The 16782-nt window shown below is 39.3% G+C and overlaps 1 protein-coding gene across 1 annotated transcript in view; it reads left to right on the forward strand.

Annotated features, from left to right (window-relative positions):
• The window catches only part of LOC104391878 (macrophage mannose receptor 1-like), a 57522-nt gene that overhangs the window by 16924 nt on the left and 23816 nt on the right, over positions 1-16782 (forward strand). The window contains exons 7-13 of the mRNA XM_010001230.1: positions 1775-1957; positions 6500-6657; positions 10622-10735; positions 12137-12252; positions 13515-13663; positions 15225-15424; positions 15787-15911. Coding sequence (XP_009999532.1) covers positions 1775-1957; positions 6500-6657; positions 10622-10735; positions 12137-12252; positions 13515-13663; positions 15225-15424; positions 15787-15911 — 1045 coding nt within the window. The remainder of the gene's footprint in view (positions 1-1774; positions 1958-6499; positions 6658-10621; positions 10736-12136; positions 12253-13514; positions 13664-15224; positions 15425-15786; positions 15912-16782) is intronic.

Here is a 16782-nt window from a genome sequence, read left to right on the forward strand (position 1 = left end):
CAGCAGGAGGCCTCATCGCTGTGTAGATGTGAGTGATGTAGAATCTTAGGTCTTTGAAGAATTTGCTGCAATACAGCAAAGTGGATATAGCAACCTATTAATTTCATATGCAAAATTTGCTTATTCTTAACTTAATTTTCTAAGTAAAGGCTGGCTGACTGTCTTCCTCCACCAAGTGACTACCAAAATAGATTTCATCCTAATCCAACAAGATGTAGTGATCTTAAAGTATTAAGTTTCTAAATGTTGCACAGAACATTAGATGAGAGGAAATAAATGCTCTTAGTGTCACTGTTGCGATGGCTGTGTGAGCTCTCTCTTGTCAGACCACAGAGAATGTCTGTGAGAGAGAGCAATTTGAGTGCCTGTATCATGAGACAAACTTCAGCTAGTGCTTTCACCTTTTTAGGCACCCAACTCAATCACTGTGACTCAATCACTTCAGAGTTCAGGAAGCCAAGCTTATATTTTACAAAAGTAATTGCTGTGTCTTTGAAGAATAGCCATTCTACACTTACAAAATGCATTCCTGTATGTTGATCTATTCTACAGTACCTATTTGCTACAGTACCTATTTTCTACAGTACTTACTGTATTCTACAGTATCTATTCTACAGAATTTATTCTACTGTAAATTCATCAGCTTCACATTTAGGATAACATTTTTTCACATTCATGTGATTTTCTTTGTTGCATCTAATTTGCTTTAATTTGCATTGCTTCTTTTGCTTAAGCGAAATGAAATTCAGGGCATAGTACTTGTTTCTATTAGGATGAAAAATGTATTGTATGGCTTTGTATTGTCATGTATTTTCTTTAAAAGGAGAATAGGGAAGCTCAGAATTCATATTTGCTAAGTACTAGAAATGAAGAAATGAAGACTTTATCTTACTGAGAAATCCCTAGCTATGCCATTCAATGAGACTTGCACCAAAGAAACTAGACTGTCAACTGCCATTCTTGTTTTCTTCCTGCAAAAAAAAATCCTTGGTGTTACTTGATTTAAGAATCATAGTGTCATATAATCATTTATGTTGGAACAGACCTGTAAGATCATAAAGTCCAACTAACACTGCCAGGTCCACCATGAGCCATGTCCCTGAGTGCCACATCTACACATCCTTTCCATACCTCCATGGATGGTGACTTGGCCATTTCCCTGGACAGCCTATTCCAATTCTTGACAACCTTTAGAGTTAAGAATGTTTTCCTAATAGCCGATCTAAACTTTCCCTGGCACAATTTGAGTCTATTTCCACATTCTATCACTTGTTACTTGGGAGAAGAGACCTACATCCGCTTCACTACAACCTCCTTTCAGGTAGTTGTAGAGACCCATAAGGTCTCCCCTCAGACTTGTTTTGTCCAGGCTAAACAACCCCAGTGGCTCATCATAACACTTGTGCTCACCATCTTTGTTGCCCTTCTTTAGACTCTCCCCTGCACCTAAATGTCTTTCTTGTAGTGAGGGACCCAAAACTGAACACAGCATATGAAATGCAGCCTCACCACTGCCAAGTACAGGGGGATAGTCACCTCCCCAGTCCTGCTGGCTGCACTATTTCTGATACAAGCCAGGATGCTGCTGGTGTCTTGGCAACTGGGCACACTGTTGGCTCGGATTCAGCTGGCTGTCCATTAACACCTCCAGGTCCTTTTCCTCTGGGCAGCTTTCCAGCCACTCTTCCCTAAGGCCTTAGCTTTCCTTATGTAATTTTTGGTCTTAAGTTAATAATCGAATTCTGAAACTCTTCATGTTCATTTTTCTTTTCAGAGACTCATGTACTTATTAGATGTCCTGATCAATGGATGTCATATGCTGGTCACTGTTACATAATTCACAGGGACCCCAAAATATGGAAAGATGCCTTAACATCTTGCAGGAAAGAGGATGGGGATTTGGCAAGCATCCATAATGTTGAAGAGTACAGCTTTGTTATTTCTCAGCTTGGGTACCGTAAGTATTTTTTAAAAATACCATATACATATATTTATAGTAAGCAAGTTTTAAATATGTCTTACCTACTTAAAAAAGAAGGGGACTGTTAAAAAAACCAAACAGTTCTGATCATAAGGTGCAGAAGGAGTTAAATTTCAAATTTAAAAAATCTTTGGAAGAAAAAAACAACACACTAAGAATATGAAAAACAAATGAACTAAACTGACACAGAAAAGCTGTGTTCAATGTTGTGAATTGCATTAATCCCAAACTTGTATTTCCACGTGTCTGCCTCTGCCCCTTTTTATACAGATTAAAACAACTTTCAGCCTTTTCAGAAGCAGGAAGGATTTTTACTCTTGGTCTGCGAAGACAGATGAGGGGAAGCAAAGCCAGTTGGTCAAAGACAGTGTGGGAAGATCTGGATCTTATTACCAGCATTGCCATTTTTCAAGTCATGCTGCTTGTGTTTCTTCCGAAAAAGGAAGCTGCCTGGTACTTACATGCTCCGTTTCTGGCCACACTGTCAAGTCTCTGCAAGCCAAGTTAGGGTACAGATGCTGTGTGTTCATTAGGGGAGATGCAACCAGGCTGATGCTGAGGCAATTTTAGGGTTGCTATTACTTTACACGAACCTGATTTTGCATGTAGGATCAGTTACTGCCTTTTAATGGGAGGAGCATGTTCACACTTGATCTTATGTGTGCTTTTTGTGCCAGGTAAATGTGAGTTGGTTTATCTTAGAATCATAGAATGGTTTGGATTGGAAGGGACCTTAAAGATCATCTAGTTCCAACTGCCCTGACATGGGCAGGGACACTTTCCACTAGACCAGGTTGCTTAAAACCCCATCCAATCCCTCCTTCAACACTTCCAGGGATGCAGCATCCACAAGTTCCCTGGCAACCTGTTCCAGCATCTCACCACCCTCAAAGCAAAAAATTTCTTCCTCATGTCTAACCTAAATCCACCCTTGCTCAGTTTGAAACCATTCCCCCTTGCCCTATGCTACATGCTTGTGTAAAAAGTCCCCAGCTTTCCTGCAGACCCTCTTCAGGTACTGGAAGGCCGCTATAAGGTCTCCCTGGAGCCTTTCAGCCTCCAGGCTGAACAATCCCAACTGTCTCAGTCTGTCTTCATAGGAGAGGTGCTGCAGCCCTCTGGTCATCTTTGTGGCCTTCCTCCTGACTCACTCCAAGGACTCCATGTCCTTATGTTGGGGACACAGTACTCCAAGCGAGGTCTTGTGGGAGTGGAGTAGAGGGGGAAAATCACTTCCCTTGTCCTGCTTGCCATGCTTCTTTTGGTCCAGCCCAGGGACAGCTGGCTTTCTGGGCTGCAAGCGCACATTGCTGGCTCACGTTGACCTTCTCATCGACCCAAACACCCAAGTTCTTCTTATTCTTCAGCAAAAGTGCAGTAAGCTGCTTTGAGCTGCAATGTAACAGCAGTCTTGGAGTGGCAATCATAAAATAGCTGATATGTTTTATTTTTGTATCCTAGTCAACTCCATGGCAACTTGTGCTTGTCCTCACATTTCTGAAAGAATGATTTGCGGTTCTTTCATGAACAGCATAAAACTTTTACTGTTTTAAAGGAGATTATTAGGAAAAATGGGACCTCTTGAAGAGTCTTTAGGACATTTGAAATAAGTTAGACTCTAAAGGAAATTAGTTTTATTTTCACATTGCTCCTTTGAAGTAGATTATTTAATAGTTTAATGCCTTCTCCAAAGACCTTTCCTGAACTGACTGTGCTGCACTGTTTAAAGATCATCTAGTTCCAACTGCCCTGACATGGGCAGGGACACTTTCCACTAGACCAGGTTGCTTAAAACCCCATCCAATCCCTCCTTCAACACTTCCAGGGATGCAGCATCCACAAGTTCCCTGGCAACCTGTTCCAGCATCTCACCACCCTCAAAGCAAAAAATTTCTTCCTCATGTCTAACCTAAATCCACCCTTGCTCAGTTTGAAACCATTCCCCCTTGCCCTATGCTACATGCTTGTGTAAAAAGTCCCCAGCTTTCCTGCAGACCCTCTTCAGGTACTGGAAGGCCGCTATAAGGTCTCCCTGGAGCCTTTCAGCCTCCAGGCTGAACAATCCCAACTGTCTCAGTCTGTCTTCATAGGAGAGGTGCTGCAGCCCTCTGGTCATCTTTGTGGCCTTCCTCCTGACTCACTCCAAGGACTCCATGTCCTTATGTTGGGGACACAGTACTCCAAGCGAGGTCTTGTGGGAGTGGAGTAGAGGGGGAAAATCACTTCCCTTGTCCTGCTTGCCATGCTTCTTTTGGTCCAGCCCAGGGAACAGCTGGCTTTCTGGGCTGCAAGCGCACATTGCTGGCTCACGTTGACCTTCTCATCGACCCAAACACCCAAGTTCTTCTTATTCTTCAGCAAAAGTGCAGTAAGCTGCTTTGAGCTGCAATGTAACAGCAGTCTTGGAGTGGCAATCATAAAATAGCTGATATGTTTTATTTTTGTATCCTAGTCAACTCCATGGCAACTTGTGCTTGTCCTCACATTTCTGAAAGAATGATTTGCGGTTCTTTCATGAACAGCATAAAACTTTTACTGTTTTAAAGGAGATTATTAGGAAAAATGGGACCTCTTGAAGAGTCTTTAGGACATTTGAAATAAGTTAGACTCTAAAGGAAATTAGTTTTATTTTCACATTGCTCCTTTGAAGTAGATTATTTAATAGTTTAATGCCTTCTCCAAAGACCTTTCCTGAACTGACTGTGCTGCACTGTTATTGTAAAAGTGGATGTTTCTGAAAGGCAAGTAGTCCTGAAGGAAACCAGGCTTCTCATGCATGGCATTCTCACTGCAAAAGACTTTTTTGAAAGCATTCTTTTCAGAAGAGTAAAACTGGAGCAACTAAAGAAGACTTTTAAGGCAGTTTATAACAGTATCAGGTTACACTTGTTCACCAAGATGAGAACACCATGTATTGCAGTACCTAGAAAATCTTGTCTGCATCAGAACTCTGCTGCAGAAAGTGCTGTACAGAAAGAACAAAAGTCTTCGTGCCAATATAAGGTCCCATGATAAAACAAAAGTAAGAAGGGGTACAATGAGATGAGTATTGTCATAGCAACCAAATTTTGTTTGCATCAGCCACAAAGGAGAACTTTGGAGAGGAACATGTAGAAGAACAAAGTAGTGCATTCTGGATGTTTACAGAGAAGTTCAGCATGTGATATGGCACAAATGTGGCTCAGTGCATGTCTGAGAGAGTGAGGAACAGCTTATTTACAAGTGACTGGGAAAAATACTAAACTTAGTATTTAAATACCTGTCTTTAGAGATGATTGAAAAACTCTATGACAACATTTCTTCTAAAGAGGATAAAATGTTACGTAGGAAAGGGGTCCACAGAGCCAGAAATGGATCTTGGGCATTTCTGATTTCCTTGGCTTATTTAGATGATTTTGGTCTAATAATTTTGTTAAAGAATGCTGTTTATTGTTCATATTGCCATGGTGTGAGTCCACCACAATAAGAATTCTGACGATGAAGGAGGCCTCTGCTGTGCTAGGTGCTCAGTAAATATAAACAGAAAAGTTTTAACAAATAACTAAACCCAGAAACTAGAGAGCATGAGCGGTGGTAGCTAAGAAGAGAATGAGAACACAAGAGGCAATGGAATTAGATCAGGTTTCAATTTTGGTAGCAGTCGATAATTATAAGGAGGGTACTGAGATGTGATTTTGGGAGACTTCTGAGCATGAAGAACTCTGGAAGAGGAGTTAAAGCCACCTCTTTGAAAATGGAGCCTGATGTCCTGTGAATCTGAGCCCTTCTTACTGAAGGAGAGACAGTAAGGACAGTACGAATAAGCTATGAGAGCTGATCATACTTCAGTGTGATAAAGATGGGATAGACATGGGAAAGAGAAAGGAGAGGGAGTTATCTCCATTAAAGAGACAAGCTAGGAGGATGACTTTTGCATCAGCTTCGCTGGTGTCCTGGTTTGAGCTGTTTGACTCGGGTTTGACAACAATGCTCTCGATCCCCTCCCCTTCCCCCCAGATAGGGAAGGAGAGAGAGGAAAAGAGAGAGACTTGGCTGGATCGAAAACTAAACTACACAGCTTTAATTAAACACTAATCATATAAGAAAATATATACAATTATATACATATATGTTCAGATATGTTGCAAAAGCCTCTCACCTCCCCCCACTCCCAAAGTAGCAAGGAAAGGGGAGGTAGCATTTTATTTAGGCGTTTATTCATACCTTGTTACAAGAGTTTTATGCTGGAATAAAGATATGAATCTAGTTGTATTAACAACTAGTTATTACAACATAATTCAACAAAGAGATAAGTTTGGCTGTTTTACAGAAAGTTAAACACACCTATTGTATTACCACTAAAGCAAGTGGCCTTTTCTCATGACTGGAGTAGGTATATGAGGAACTGTTTTCTCTCTTTCTGAAACAGGGAGCCTTTATTTCCTGTGATTGTCTTTTAAACTTCCTGAGAATAAATTATTTTCTGTTCCATGAATATAAGAGTTCAGTGCTTTTAACCTTGTTAATCATATATCTTAGAGCCAGCTGATGAGCTGTGGATTGGGTTGAATGACCTGAAGGTTCAGATGTATTTTGAATGGAGTGATGGAACACCTGTCAGCTACACCAAGTGGCTTCGTGGAGAACCCACTCATGCAAACAACAAACAAGAGGACTGTGTTGTTATGAAGGGAAAGGTAAAGTTATGTAGCTATTGACTTAATTATTTTATAATCTCATTTATTGTTTGGACTTGTTTTTCTAGGCAAGAACACAGGGTGGATGTTACTACTCTTCAAAACAGCCTGTTTTAGGATCTTATAAGGGTCACTTTTTTGAGGAACAATTTGTGTTCCAGGTTCCCAGAAAGCTGTTTTTGTTGTTTTCCCTGAGAAGCAGGCAAGTGATAGTTTTCCTTGAAGGAAACTGCAGTTCAAGATCCATATTTTGCATATAGACTTTTTGAAGAAGCTTTTAATTACCCTGTGACACACATGACCACGTAAATGCTTTTCTTCAGGAAGCGACAAAGACATTTTGGATATGTTTAGTGAAGAAATTTGCACTAGTCAGAAGCATGGGTAAGATTATCATGCTTTAAAAATTCTTCCCCATGGTATTAGTGGACATGCTCCTGTGAGATGAATGTAAATGCATGTTTCTGCCATGTCAGAAGGCCACAGTGCACATGGTAATTGAGCAGACTTTTAAGGGCCCGACAATTTTTGTGCTCCATTTTTTGTGCAGTGACTATGCCAGTGCTGGTCGAGGATGGTTGCAGATGTTTAACTTATAGAATTATAGGGTCAGATGCTAGAAGGAAGCTGAATGCTCACATGTGAGGGTCAGTCAATTAAGGTAGTAAATGGCAGTTGTTCGAGGACATTTATACTGGTCAAGGCTCGAGAACTTCCTCAGGAACAGAAAGTTTGCAAGGTAGGTGTCCTTGGTGCAAATGGTGGGTGAGTTGTAATGAACACGTAGTGGAGGTTTTGTCACATCTACTGTGCTGTGCCCTTTAGCTGCCCTCTTCTATTAGTAAGCAAAGCCTTCTCTTCCTTCACATAGCACAGTGTCCATCATTACAGAAGGATTTTAGAGGCCTCCTTTAGAGGAGTTGTCATTCTCTCACTTTTATCAGAGAGATATAAACTGATACTGCTTATTGAATAAGCAATACAGAAAGTATGATGTAAGTTTTGGCTGAAGAAATAAAGGGGGTTTTGCTTTGTAAAGTCTTCAGGTGTATGTGGCTTGTTACAGAGGTTGCAACCAATTCTTTCAATTGTTTATTTTGTAGAAAAGCAGAGTGGTCTACTTAGGGTAGACCTTTTGTGCGGTTAAGAACATACTTGCTGGAAGCTAACAGGGATATTAAAAATAAATTACTTCCTCTCTCACTTTGGGGGATTGAATTAGAGGATGTTTTGAGGTCACCCAAATAAATATTTCTTCAGTTCTCAGAAAGTGTGGAAGTGTTCCATTCCCATTGCTTTGTATGGCTGGTCTCTCTGCTGCTCTTATATGTAGCAGCAGATAATTAGCCTCCAAGTAACAGGACCGCTTCTATAGAGGGAATCCAACCCCCTAAGCTAGGGGACAGGCACTGGAAGCAGAACGATCCCCCCACAGTCCAGGAAGAGATGGTCAGTGACCTGCTGCACCATATAGGTACGCACAAATCTATGGGGCTAGATGGGATGCCCCCAAGAGTGCTGAAAGAGCTGGTGGGAGTGCTCACCAAGCCATTTTCCATTGTTTATCAGTAATCCTGGCTAAATGGAGAGGTACCAGCAGCTTGGAAATCAGCCAGTGTAACCCCCATATAGAAGAAGGGACAGAGGGGTGATTTGGGAAATTACAGGCCTGTTAGTTTGGCTTCAGTTCTGGTGAAGCTGATGGAACAGATCATCCTGAATACCATTATGTGGTACATTCAGGACAACCAGGTGATCTGGCCCAGTCAGCATGGGTTCATGAAGGGCAGGTCCTGTTAATTTGATTCTTTACCTTTTGGACAGTGACGCAAAGTAATGTGATATAAATTTGCTGTGATTCAAGGAAGCTCCTGTTTGTCCCGTTAAACATTTTGAAGGGGTAGCAGATGACATACGTTATGCTTTAGTTTTTCTACCATTATTTTTGATGGGAATACTGTTTGATTTCTAAACCAAATAGTACGTGAGACTGATAAATATTTATTTCAAGACTAGATTTTAAGGGCCTGATGCTTACTATCAGACCAGGTTTTCCCTTTGGTTCAGAAAAGTCAGTAATTTATATTGTGAGAGTTATAGATGAAAAAAACAAGTTTTAGCTATATGCAGACTTTTCATATATGACTTCTGTGTGGAAAATTAATTTTACTGTGGGTTCTTCTGAATGCTCTCAAAATATATATCTACTAAATAGTTGATCTTAGTAGGAAAGGTAACTTCAGATTCCATAGAAGTTGTACTAGCTGATCTCTTGAGATCAGCAATCAACTGACCAAAAAAAAGCATGAATATAATTTGACTTTTCCTGTTTTCTGTTGCAGTTTATCTACCTACATACATGTATGATTTCATGGTGGATTCTTCTCAGTTGTTCACTCCCTGACTGAAGTCCTCTGAATCCAACATTTATTTTTATGGAACAAAATCTGACCTTGTCTATGACACCACTTTCTTTGTAAAGGAAGTGTTTGTGTTCAGTTAATGAGGAAGTAGACAACAGAGATATTTGCAAAAGGCAGCCCATAAGACATCTTAAAAAGTCCGTAGAAATTACTACACTAGTTTCCTAGTGAGGACATAATTATGGCAAGACAGCGAAGTATCTTCTTATATCTAGTTGAAGTTTCAGTCAGTTTTCTTGTGTTCAAGAATCATAGAATCATAGAATGGTTAAGGTTGGCAAGGACCTCAGAGATCATCCAGTTCCAACCTCCCTGCTATGAGCATGGGTACCTCACACCAGACCAGGCTGTACAAACCTTCATCCAACCTGACCTTACACACCTCCAAGGAGGCAGCTTCCACAGCCTCCCTGGGCAACTTATTCCATTGTCTTGCTATCCTCATGGTGAAGAATTTCTTCCTGATGTCTAACCTAAATCTACTCTCTTTCAGTTTAAAGCCATGACACTTTCTTTCACTGCCCTCTCTGGTGAAAAGCCCCTCCTCATCTTTCCTGTAGGCCCCTTCATGTTGTGAAAGTTGTGCTGATTCTTTCCAGGCTGAGAAGGTCAGCATTTGGGGTGGTTATTGTAAGTGCCTACCAGCCTAGTGAGACTGAGAAAGACATGATAGGAGATGATGAGACAGCCACCAATTTGCAGGCAGCACAGGACTGAGAAGACAGGCACCAGCTGAACACACTGCAGTTCTTAATTGTTGTAGACGGTATTGCTGAGCTTTGGGAGAGTTTTTGCTGGAAGCAGGCTTTGTTGAGGTTCTTGAGGACTTTGCATATTGTGGCACACGGGACTGTGTATCAACATGATGGTGATACTATATTCCGGGGGAGGTGGGGGGGGCGGGGCAGGAAAAAATGAAAGAAAAAAAAGAAAAAAGAAAGAAATTGCCACCAACTGCTATGATCTTCCTCTTAAAAGTCATGTCTTTAAAGGTACAGGTGAAAAATTGCTTTGCACAGAGAGTTCTCTTGCTCTCCCAATACCTTAGCTCATCTGTTAAACCAAAAAGGGAACATGGTATGAGATTTCTTACCTTCAGTACAGCTTCTACTCAATGTCATTGTTTCTTCTGAGAATTTGTACTATGAGGAGTAACAGTGTCAATTCTAACTTTGACAAGGAACTTTTCAGCTTCAAAATGTTATGTATTAACTAAGGAATGTAGCCATCCGATATTTTTTTTTTCTTTTAGCTGCATATCTGTGGTGAGAGATAATATCTCCTTTACCTTCTGTATGCTTATTAAATCAGTGGTCTTTGTAAAGATGATGTATTCCTATCACTTCCAAAGATGTAAGTCAATGGTGAATCAGTGCCAGTAGAAGACAGGTTGGAATGAGGTTAGAGTTAAGAACGGAAGTTATATGTAGGGTTTCCTTCATTTCAAGATAAAAAAATAATAAATAAATACTTAAAAGCATAAAGCACCTTTTTTGAAGACTAAATCCCATTTGACTGTGATGTTCTGTTCTTATGTTTAGGATGGATTTTGGGCAGATCATTCTTGTGAAAAGAAAATTGGCTACATCTGTAAGAGAAAACCCATGTCAGAAGCTCCTAGAGAAGAGGAAACTATAGACATGGGCTGCCAAAGAGTAAGTGAAGAAAAAGTTGTCTGATCTGAATAGGCTGCTAGGGATGATTAAAAGGAGAAAATGACACCTAAATGACAGTTAAAATAGGAAAAATGAGTTGTGTCTTGTCACAATTAGAACAGTTGGCCTTCTCATTTCTATGGCAGATGGGATAGGTTATACATATGAATAAATGTAAGCTCTACTGTCATTTGGCTCTTGATGCTCCCTCTCTTTTTCCAGAACTTGAACCAAAACTTAAAATGTCCTTGCCATTTTAAAAGGCCATTTTTCCGTGATTTGCATTCAAGACTTCCTAAGGAATTTGCCTGTATCAGCAGTTGCTCTACAGTTCTGTCTACAATTTTCTTCAAAATTATTCACAGCAGGAAGTGTGTGCTTGTCTACATACTATTCTCAAGGCTTTGCTGTGGTCTCTGTAAGGACTCTCTACTTTGAAGAATTCGTTATGGGTGCCTGAGCAAAATTAATCCATTGTGCTCCTTCTGAACTTCAACAGATATATTGTTTATTTAGTAATGCTCATCTTCTGGTAACATAATACTCAGTAAATCCAGAAAAACTACTGTAATTTGTTATGTCCTAGGGAATTTTACTCAGTTTTTGCTTTCCATGAAGAAATCACCTTTTCTTCCAAATCTACTTTACACAGCTGCAGAGAAAGTCTTCCATGTTTATTCCTAGTATTTGTAAAAGAGTACCTGGGTACCTTACAAATATTCAACTGTTGCAGAAGATAAATGGATCCTAATGCTTAGGGCTGTTATCCTTGCCTGGAGAACGAAGTGCATGCTTGTAGAAAAAGTCTCTCATGAGTGAGAAATCAAAATCTGTCAGAAGAATATTTGTGTCAGTTGTGGCTGGTCAGAGCAAACCTTCCTTCTCTAAGTGTATTCCTGAATTAACGACATTTGAATGGCAAAACATTAAGCTGGTGTAATTATAAACAAACTTTTTTTGAGATGTCATTCCCTTTCTGAAAAGCCAAGCTGAAATTTGCTTCTCAAGACCATTCCAAGGATTGTGCAATGCCTATGTGTTAGTTGTCATCCTGTACTCAGGACTAAAGGTGCACAGCAAAGCCCCTCATGCCTTCATAAGTGGAATGCACTGATTGAAAGTTCATTAGCTGTGAAATAAAATTTTAAAAAGCTCTGTTCCTGCCTGTTTCCAATCTGGCTTTTTCATAGAATCACAGAATTGTCAGAGTTGGAAGGGACCTCTAGAGATCATCTAGTCCAACTTCCGTGCTTAAACAGGATGGTTCCTTTTTCTATTGCTTAGCTGACCGTGGCATAAATAAGTTGTGGTTGGTTTGGTTTTGGTTTTTTGTTTTGTTTTTTTTCCAAGAAGCTTAGAAAAGCTGCAACATATGCAATATCTTGATGTTTATTTTGACAGGGTTGGAAAAGACATGGCTTTTATTGTTATTTCATTGGAAATACATTTGTATCATTTTCTGAAGCAAATCAAACCTGTGTAAGGCATCAGGCCTTTTTAGCAACTATTGGAGACAGGTATGTAAAAGTCTTCCTGCATGAGGGGATCACATGAAGTTTTAACGTATAGTGTCATCTGAATTTCAAAATAAAAACTCTGATCTGGACAGAAGTCTTGCTTCAGAGGACACCCATCTGTAGACACAGAACTTATCACAGCTTTTGCATGTGTATTCAAGCGTAGGAATTCAGTTTATAGTAAAAATAAGTAGTGGCTAAAAAATCAGTATTGATATAAATGGTTATGGAAAGGAAAAACAGAATTATGTTTTCTGTTTCCTTAATTTTAGTGGCTTGAGGATGGATTTTCCTTGAGTGAGGAATGCAGAATCCAATTTGATTATTACATGGTGAGGCAGAGCTCTGAGTTCAAATGAGCAAGACGATATAATTTTAAACCATCTGGTCTTCTCCAATTTGAGTTACTTTAAAAAGATTTAAATAAGAAATGATATCTGCTTGATACCTGAGAATCCATCACAATTCAAGCAGAGTTCAGTGTGTGCTAAATTTCTGAGCAACTGGTACACAGTCTTGATTGTGGAATATTGTAAAAAATTAAAATTATTATTTTCTCCTATATAATCTAAATAGATATGTTATAGTGTAAAAACTCTAGCTGTCATGTATGGTAGCTCTCTAAATGTAGGTAGTACTGCAGCTATCATAAAATGATGTAACAATAAAGTGGTCTTCGGACTGTACCTTGTTAAGTGGAGACTTACTTTGTTTACTTGATTTTTTAAGAGCTGTTTCCTTAAACACCGTAATGAACTATGACAAGCTTTACCTCTACATTGGTTTGTTTTTCAAACCTAACTTTTCCTGTGTGATCACTAGATCTAATTTGTGGAGTTCCTTAGTTTGATAATTTAGTGTTGTGCTACTCTAGCTCTATTTTATATATTTCTTCAACAATGCTGAGATACCTTTTCCGGTTTTGGATCTGCCCCAAACAAGAGGTCATTAAAATACAAGAGTACTAGAAACTCTCAAAAAAATACAGTGGTATAACACACAGGCCATGTCAGGTTTCTTTTTTTCCCACCAGTTTCATGTCAGTCTGTGATTGTGTCACTTTCTTTACTGGACATCCAAAGAGAAGGTAGAATACTCTGGTACTCAAGCTCACAAAATATTTATTATGTAAATATTTGTTGTATGCTTTGTTCGAATAAATCCATCCAAGCTACACTGAATTCTGAGAAAATACAAACCTTTTACAACTTTAACAAATAAATTTAGTAGTATTAATTTAACAGTTGTGTTCTTTTAAACAGATATGAACAAGCCTATCTGACTAGCCTGGTTGGGCTGAGAACAGAAAGATACTTTTGGATTGGACTTTCAGATGTAGAAGAAAAGGGAACATTCATGTGGACTAATGGTGAATCTGTCTTATTTACACACTGGAATTCTGAAATGCCTGGTAGGTATGGCTCTATACCATTTTGTGAGTCCATGGCCCAAAATAGATTGCTCACTACTTGATTATTTTTACTTCACTCCTTAGCCCTTGCTTGAATGTATAATGACTAATTGCTTTCAAATATTTCTGGCTGCTTTCTCAAGTGTGCAGTACTGTTGCTAACTTCCTGTTTAGTGTCAAAATGAGTTTTTACCATGTCTGGAAAAAAACTTTAAATTGAGAAAAAAATCTGGTTTCCATCTCTTTTGGAAAAGTCAGTGTCTGTACTACTGTGGAAGAGCAGTCCCTGCAGGCACACTGTGCCCTGCTTACAAGTCCTGCCTGTTCAGCTGTGTCTCACAGTACACTTGCTCACTGCGTGTTCTGAGGTGCGTGAGATCATAGCGTGTATGAAGCATCTCTGGCCTGAGAGAACATGGGATTGTAGGAGAGGACAAGAGAGCCAGGAGAAGATTTGTGTTTAATATTCTTGTAATTAATATCTTAACCAGATTAACTGTTATTTCCTTATTAGTAAATAAACAGTTCTGTGATTGAACACTTTGCTATTTTTTTTCTGTTCTAATATAATTATGTGTGTGGGAGGTCATTTCTTCTCTGACATGATCACATCAGAAAGGGGATGGTTGTCAGATTTCAAGGTTCTGATGTGTTGCATTTGTCTTTCAGGAGATCCTCTGAATCTCTTTAATTTCAGTGCCTAAATGCTGAATTGAATGTGTCAGGTGAAGTAGTAAGGCTACGTAGACCACAAAGTCAATACTAGGCTTATACATAGCAAGTTTATTTCTGAAAATCATAGTCAGCTTGGACACACTTGAGAAACTAGCTCTATCCATATCTTTAATTTTAGGGAAGAATTTGTTGGATCGTAGGATATGATGTTGCCAATCAGCCACTGGAGGTGATTTGGTATGAGAAACAATACAGTCTTTCAGATAGGGATGAACCACAGATTTTTTTGCTTTGCTGTTGTTTTTTTCTCTTTCATGAATTAGAATAATAGAATCACAGAATGGTTTGGGTTGAAAAGGACATTTAAAGATCATCTATGGGCAGGAACATCTTACACCAGACCAGGTTGCTCAAAGCCCTGTCCAACCTGACCTTGAGCTTTCCAGTGATGAGGCATCCACAGCTTCTCTGGGCAACCTGTTACAGTGTCTCACCAGCCTCACAGTAAAAACATTTCTTCCTTATGTCCAATCTAAACCTACTCTCTTTCATTTTAAAACTGTTGTCCCTTGTCCTGTCACTACAGGCCTTGGTAGAAAGTATTTTTGTGTCTTTCTTAGAAGCTCCCATTACATTTTGAATGGCCACAATAACATCTTCCTGGAGCCTTCTCTTCGGGTTGAACAACCCCACTCCCTCAGCCTTTCTTCATGGGAGAGTTCCAACCCTCTGATGATTATTTTGGGCTTCCTCTGGACCTGCTCTAACTTTAGAAACATTTTTTACTCGGTACGAAGACTTTATCTCTGTTAGGATAGAATATGAAGTTTTAAAAATTCTTATGACCCCCTAAATGTTTTTTTTGTGCATTCTTGTTTACAACCAGGAAGAAAGCCAGGCTGCGTTGCCATGAGGACTGGAATTGCAGGTGGATTATGGGATGTAATAAAATGTGAAGAAAAGACAAAGTTCCTGTGCAAAGTGTGGGCAGAGGGAGTGACACTTCCACCTCCTCCTACAACAACTCCTATTCCCCGGTGTCCAGAAGGTTGGGACTCAAACAGTCGCATTAGTTTGTGTTTTAAAGTAAGTATGTTGCTCATCTCTCTGTTGAGAATGCTTATGGTTTTGTTTGTTCAGTTGAAGCCCCATCTTCTGGACTGATCTGATCTCAATTTACCATTCTGTTAAGATTAAAAGTGACTTTCTTCTAGTTGTTATCCTGCAGCAGATACTCCTGTCAGCACTGCAGTGTTCTAACTTGGCTTAAGACACTCATACTAAGCCTGTGTTTCACAGAGATGAACACTCATAAATCCTAAATGCAAAGTTTCTGTAATCCTCACAGAAAAATAGAATTGTAAATTTAATGCTTTTGGGTAGCTGATGATTCTTGATCTTGTGATCTATACGGTCTACTTTGTCTGATTGCAAAATGCTCTCTTTAGCCTTTTTCAAAAGGAGAGCAAAAGAAAACATGGCTTGAATCTCAAGAGTTTTGTCGAGCTATAGGAGGAGATCTGGCCTCTATTAATAGTAAAGAAGAACAGTACGTGATATGGCGTTCCATTGCGTGAGTACCTGGGGTATTGCCCTCCATTCACCTGCATTGGCTGTTTGATCTTTCTAAAATATTTCATTTATCACAGATACCAGTTGTTTTCAGAGAAGAAAGTGTGTGAATAGGGTAATGGTCGTGATATGAATCTGGTCAATGTATTGATGGCTTGTCATTTTTGTGAAGTAATCAGAAAGCAAGAGCACCTCCAGATGATCTTTTTATTTTATTTTATTATTTTTTATTATTATTTTTCCTACACAGGCCGGGTTAGTAAATCTCTGAACTGCAAATTGCAGGTGTGAGATTTCTGAATGAGATCAAATACTCTTAAAAGGGTAACAGTTGCAGTATAACCTGAATAGACTGGCCTCAATGAACTTGTACATCCCTGTCTAACCAGGAAGCAAAACTGAAAAATGGCAGCCTTGCAAAATGCTGCAGCTGTGCTAGAATCCAGCTATGTTCTTATGGTAAGGAAGATGTATCTGATGCAGCATTACTACGAATTGACTCAATAAATTCAGACAAATCAGTGAAGTGTGTCTTCTTTCAGTCAATAATTAGTTTAAGGTGTTATGTTTAAAATGAGATTCAATTGTGGCAATTAAATGTGTTTGGAAATTGCAAGTGCCTTTACAGAGAAAATACAGTTGATTGATTAATGGAGCAACAGTAGCTATTGAACCATCATATAAATGTAACATACCACCTTATTTTCAGGAGTTGGATTGGATCTGGACATTTTCTTGTTCAGCATTTCAGTTGGTCTGACTTAAAACAGGTAGAACTGGTCACATTTTAATTATTTCTATCCTGGTTGTTATGTTTCCAACAGCTTTAAGAAATATTAATAGAATCATAGAATCTATGATTCTATGATTCT

This window comes from Chaetura pelagica, unplaced genomic scaffold, assembly GCF_000747805.2.
Source record: "Chaetura pelagica isolate M959 unplaced genomic scaffold, ChaPel_1.0 scaffold841, whole genome shotgun sequence".
In the NCBI taxonomy this organism is placed as follows: domain Eukaryota; kingdom Metazoa; phylum Chordata; class Aves; order Apodiformes; family Apodidae; genus Chaetura; species Chaetura pelagica.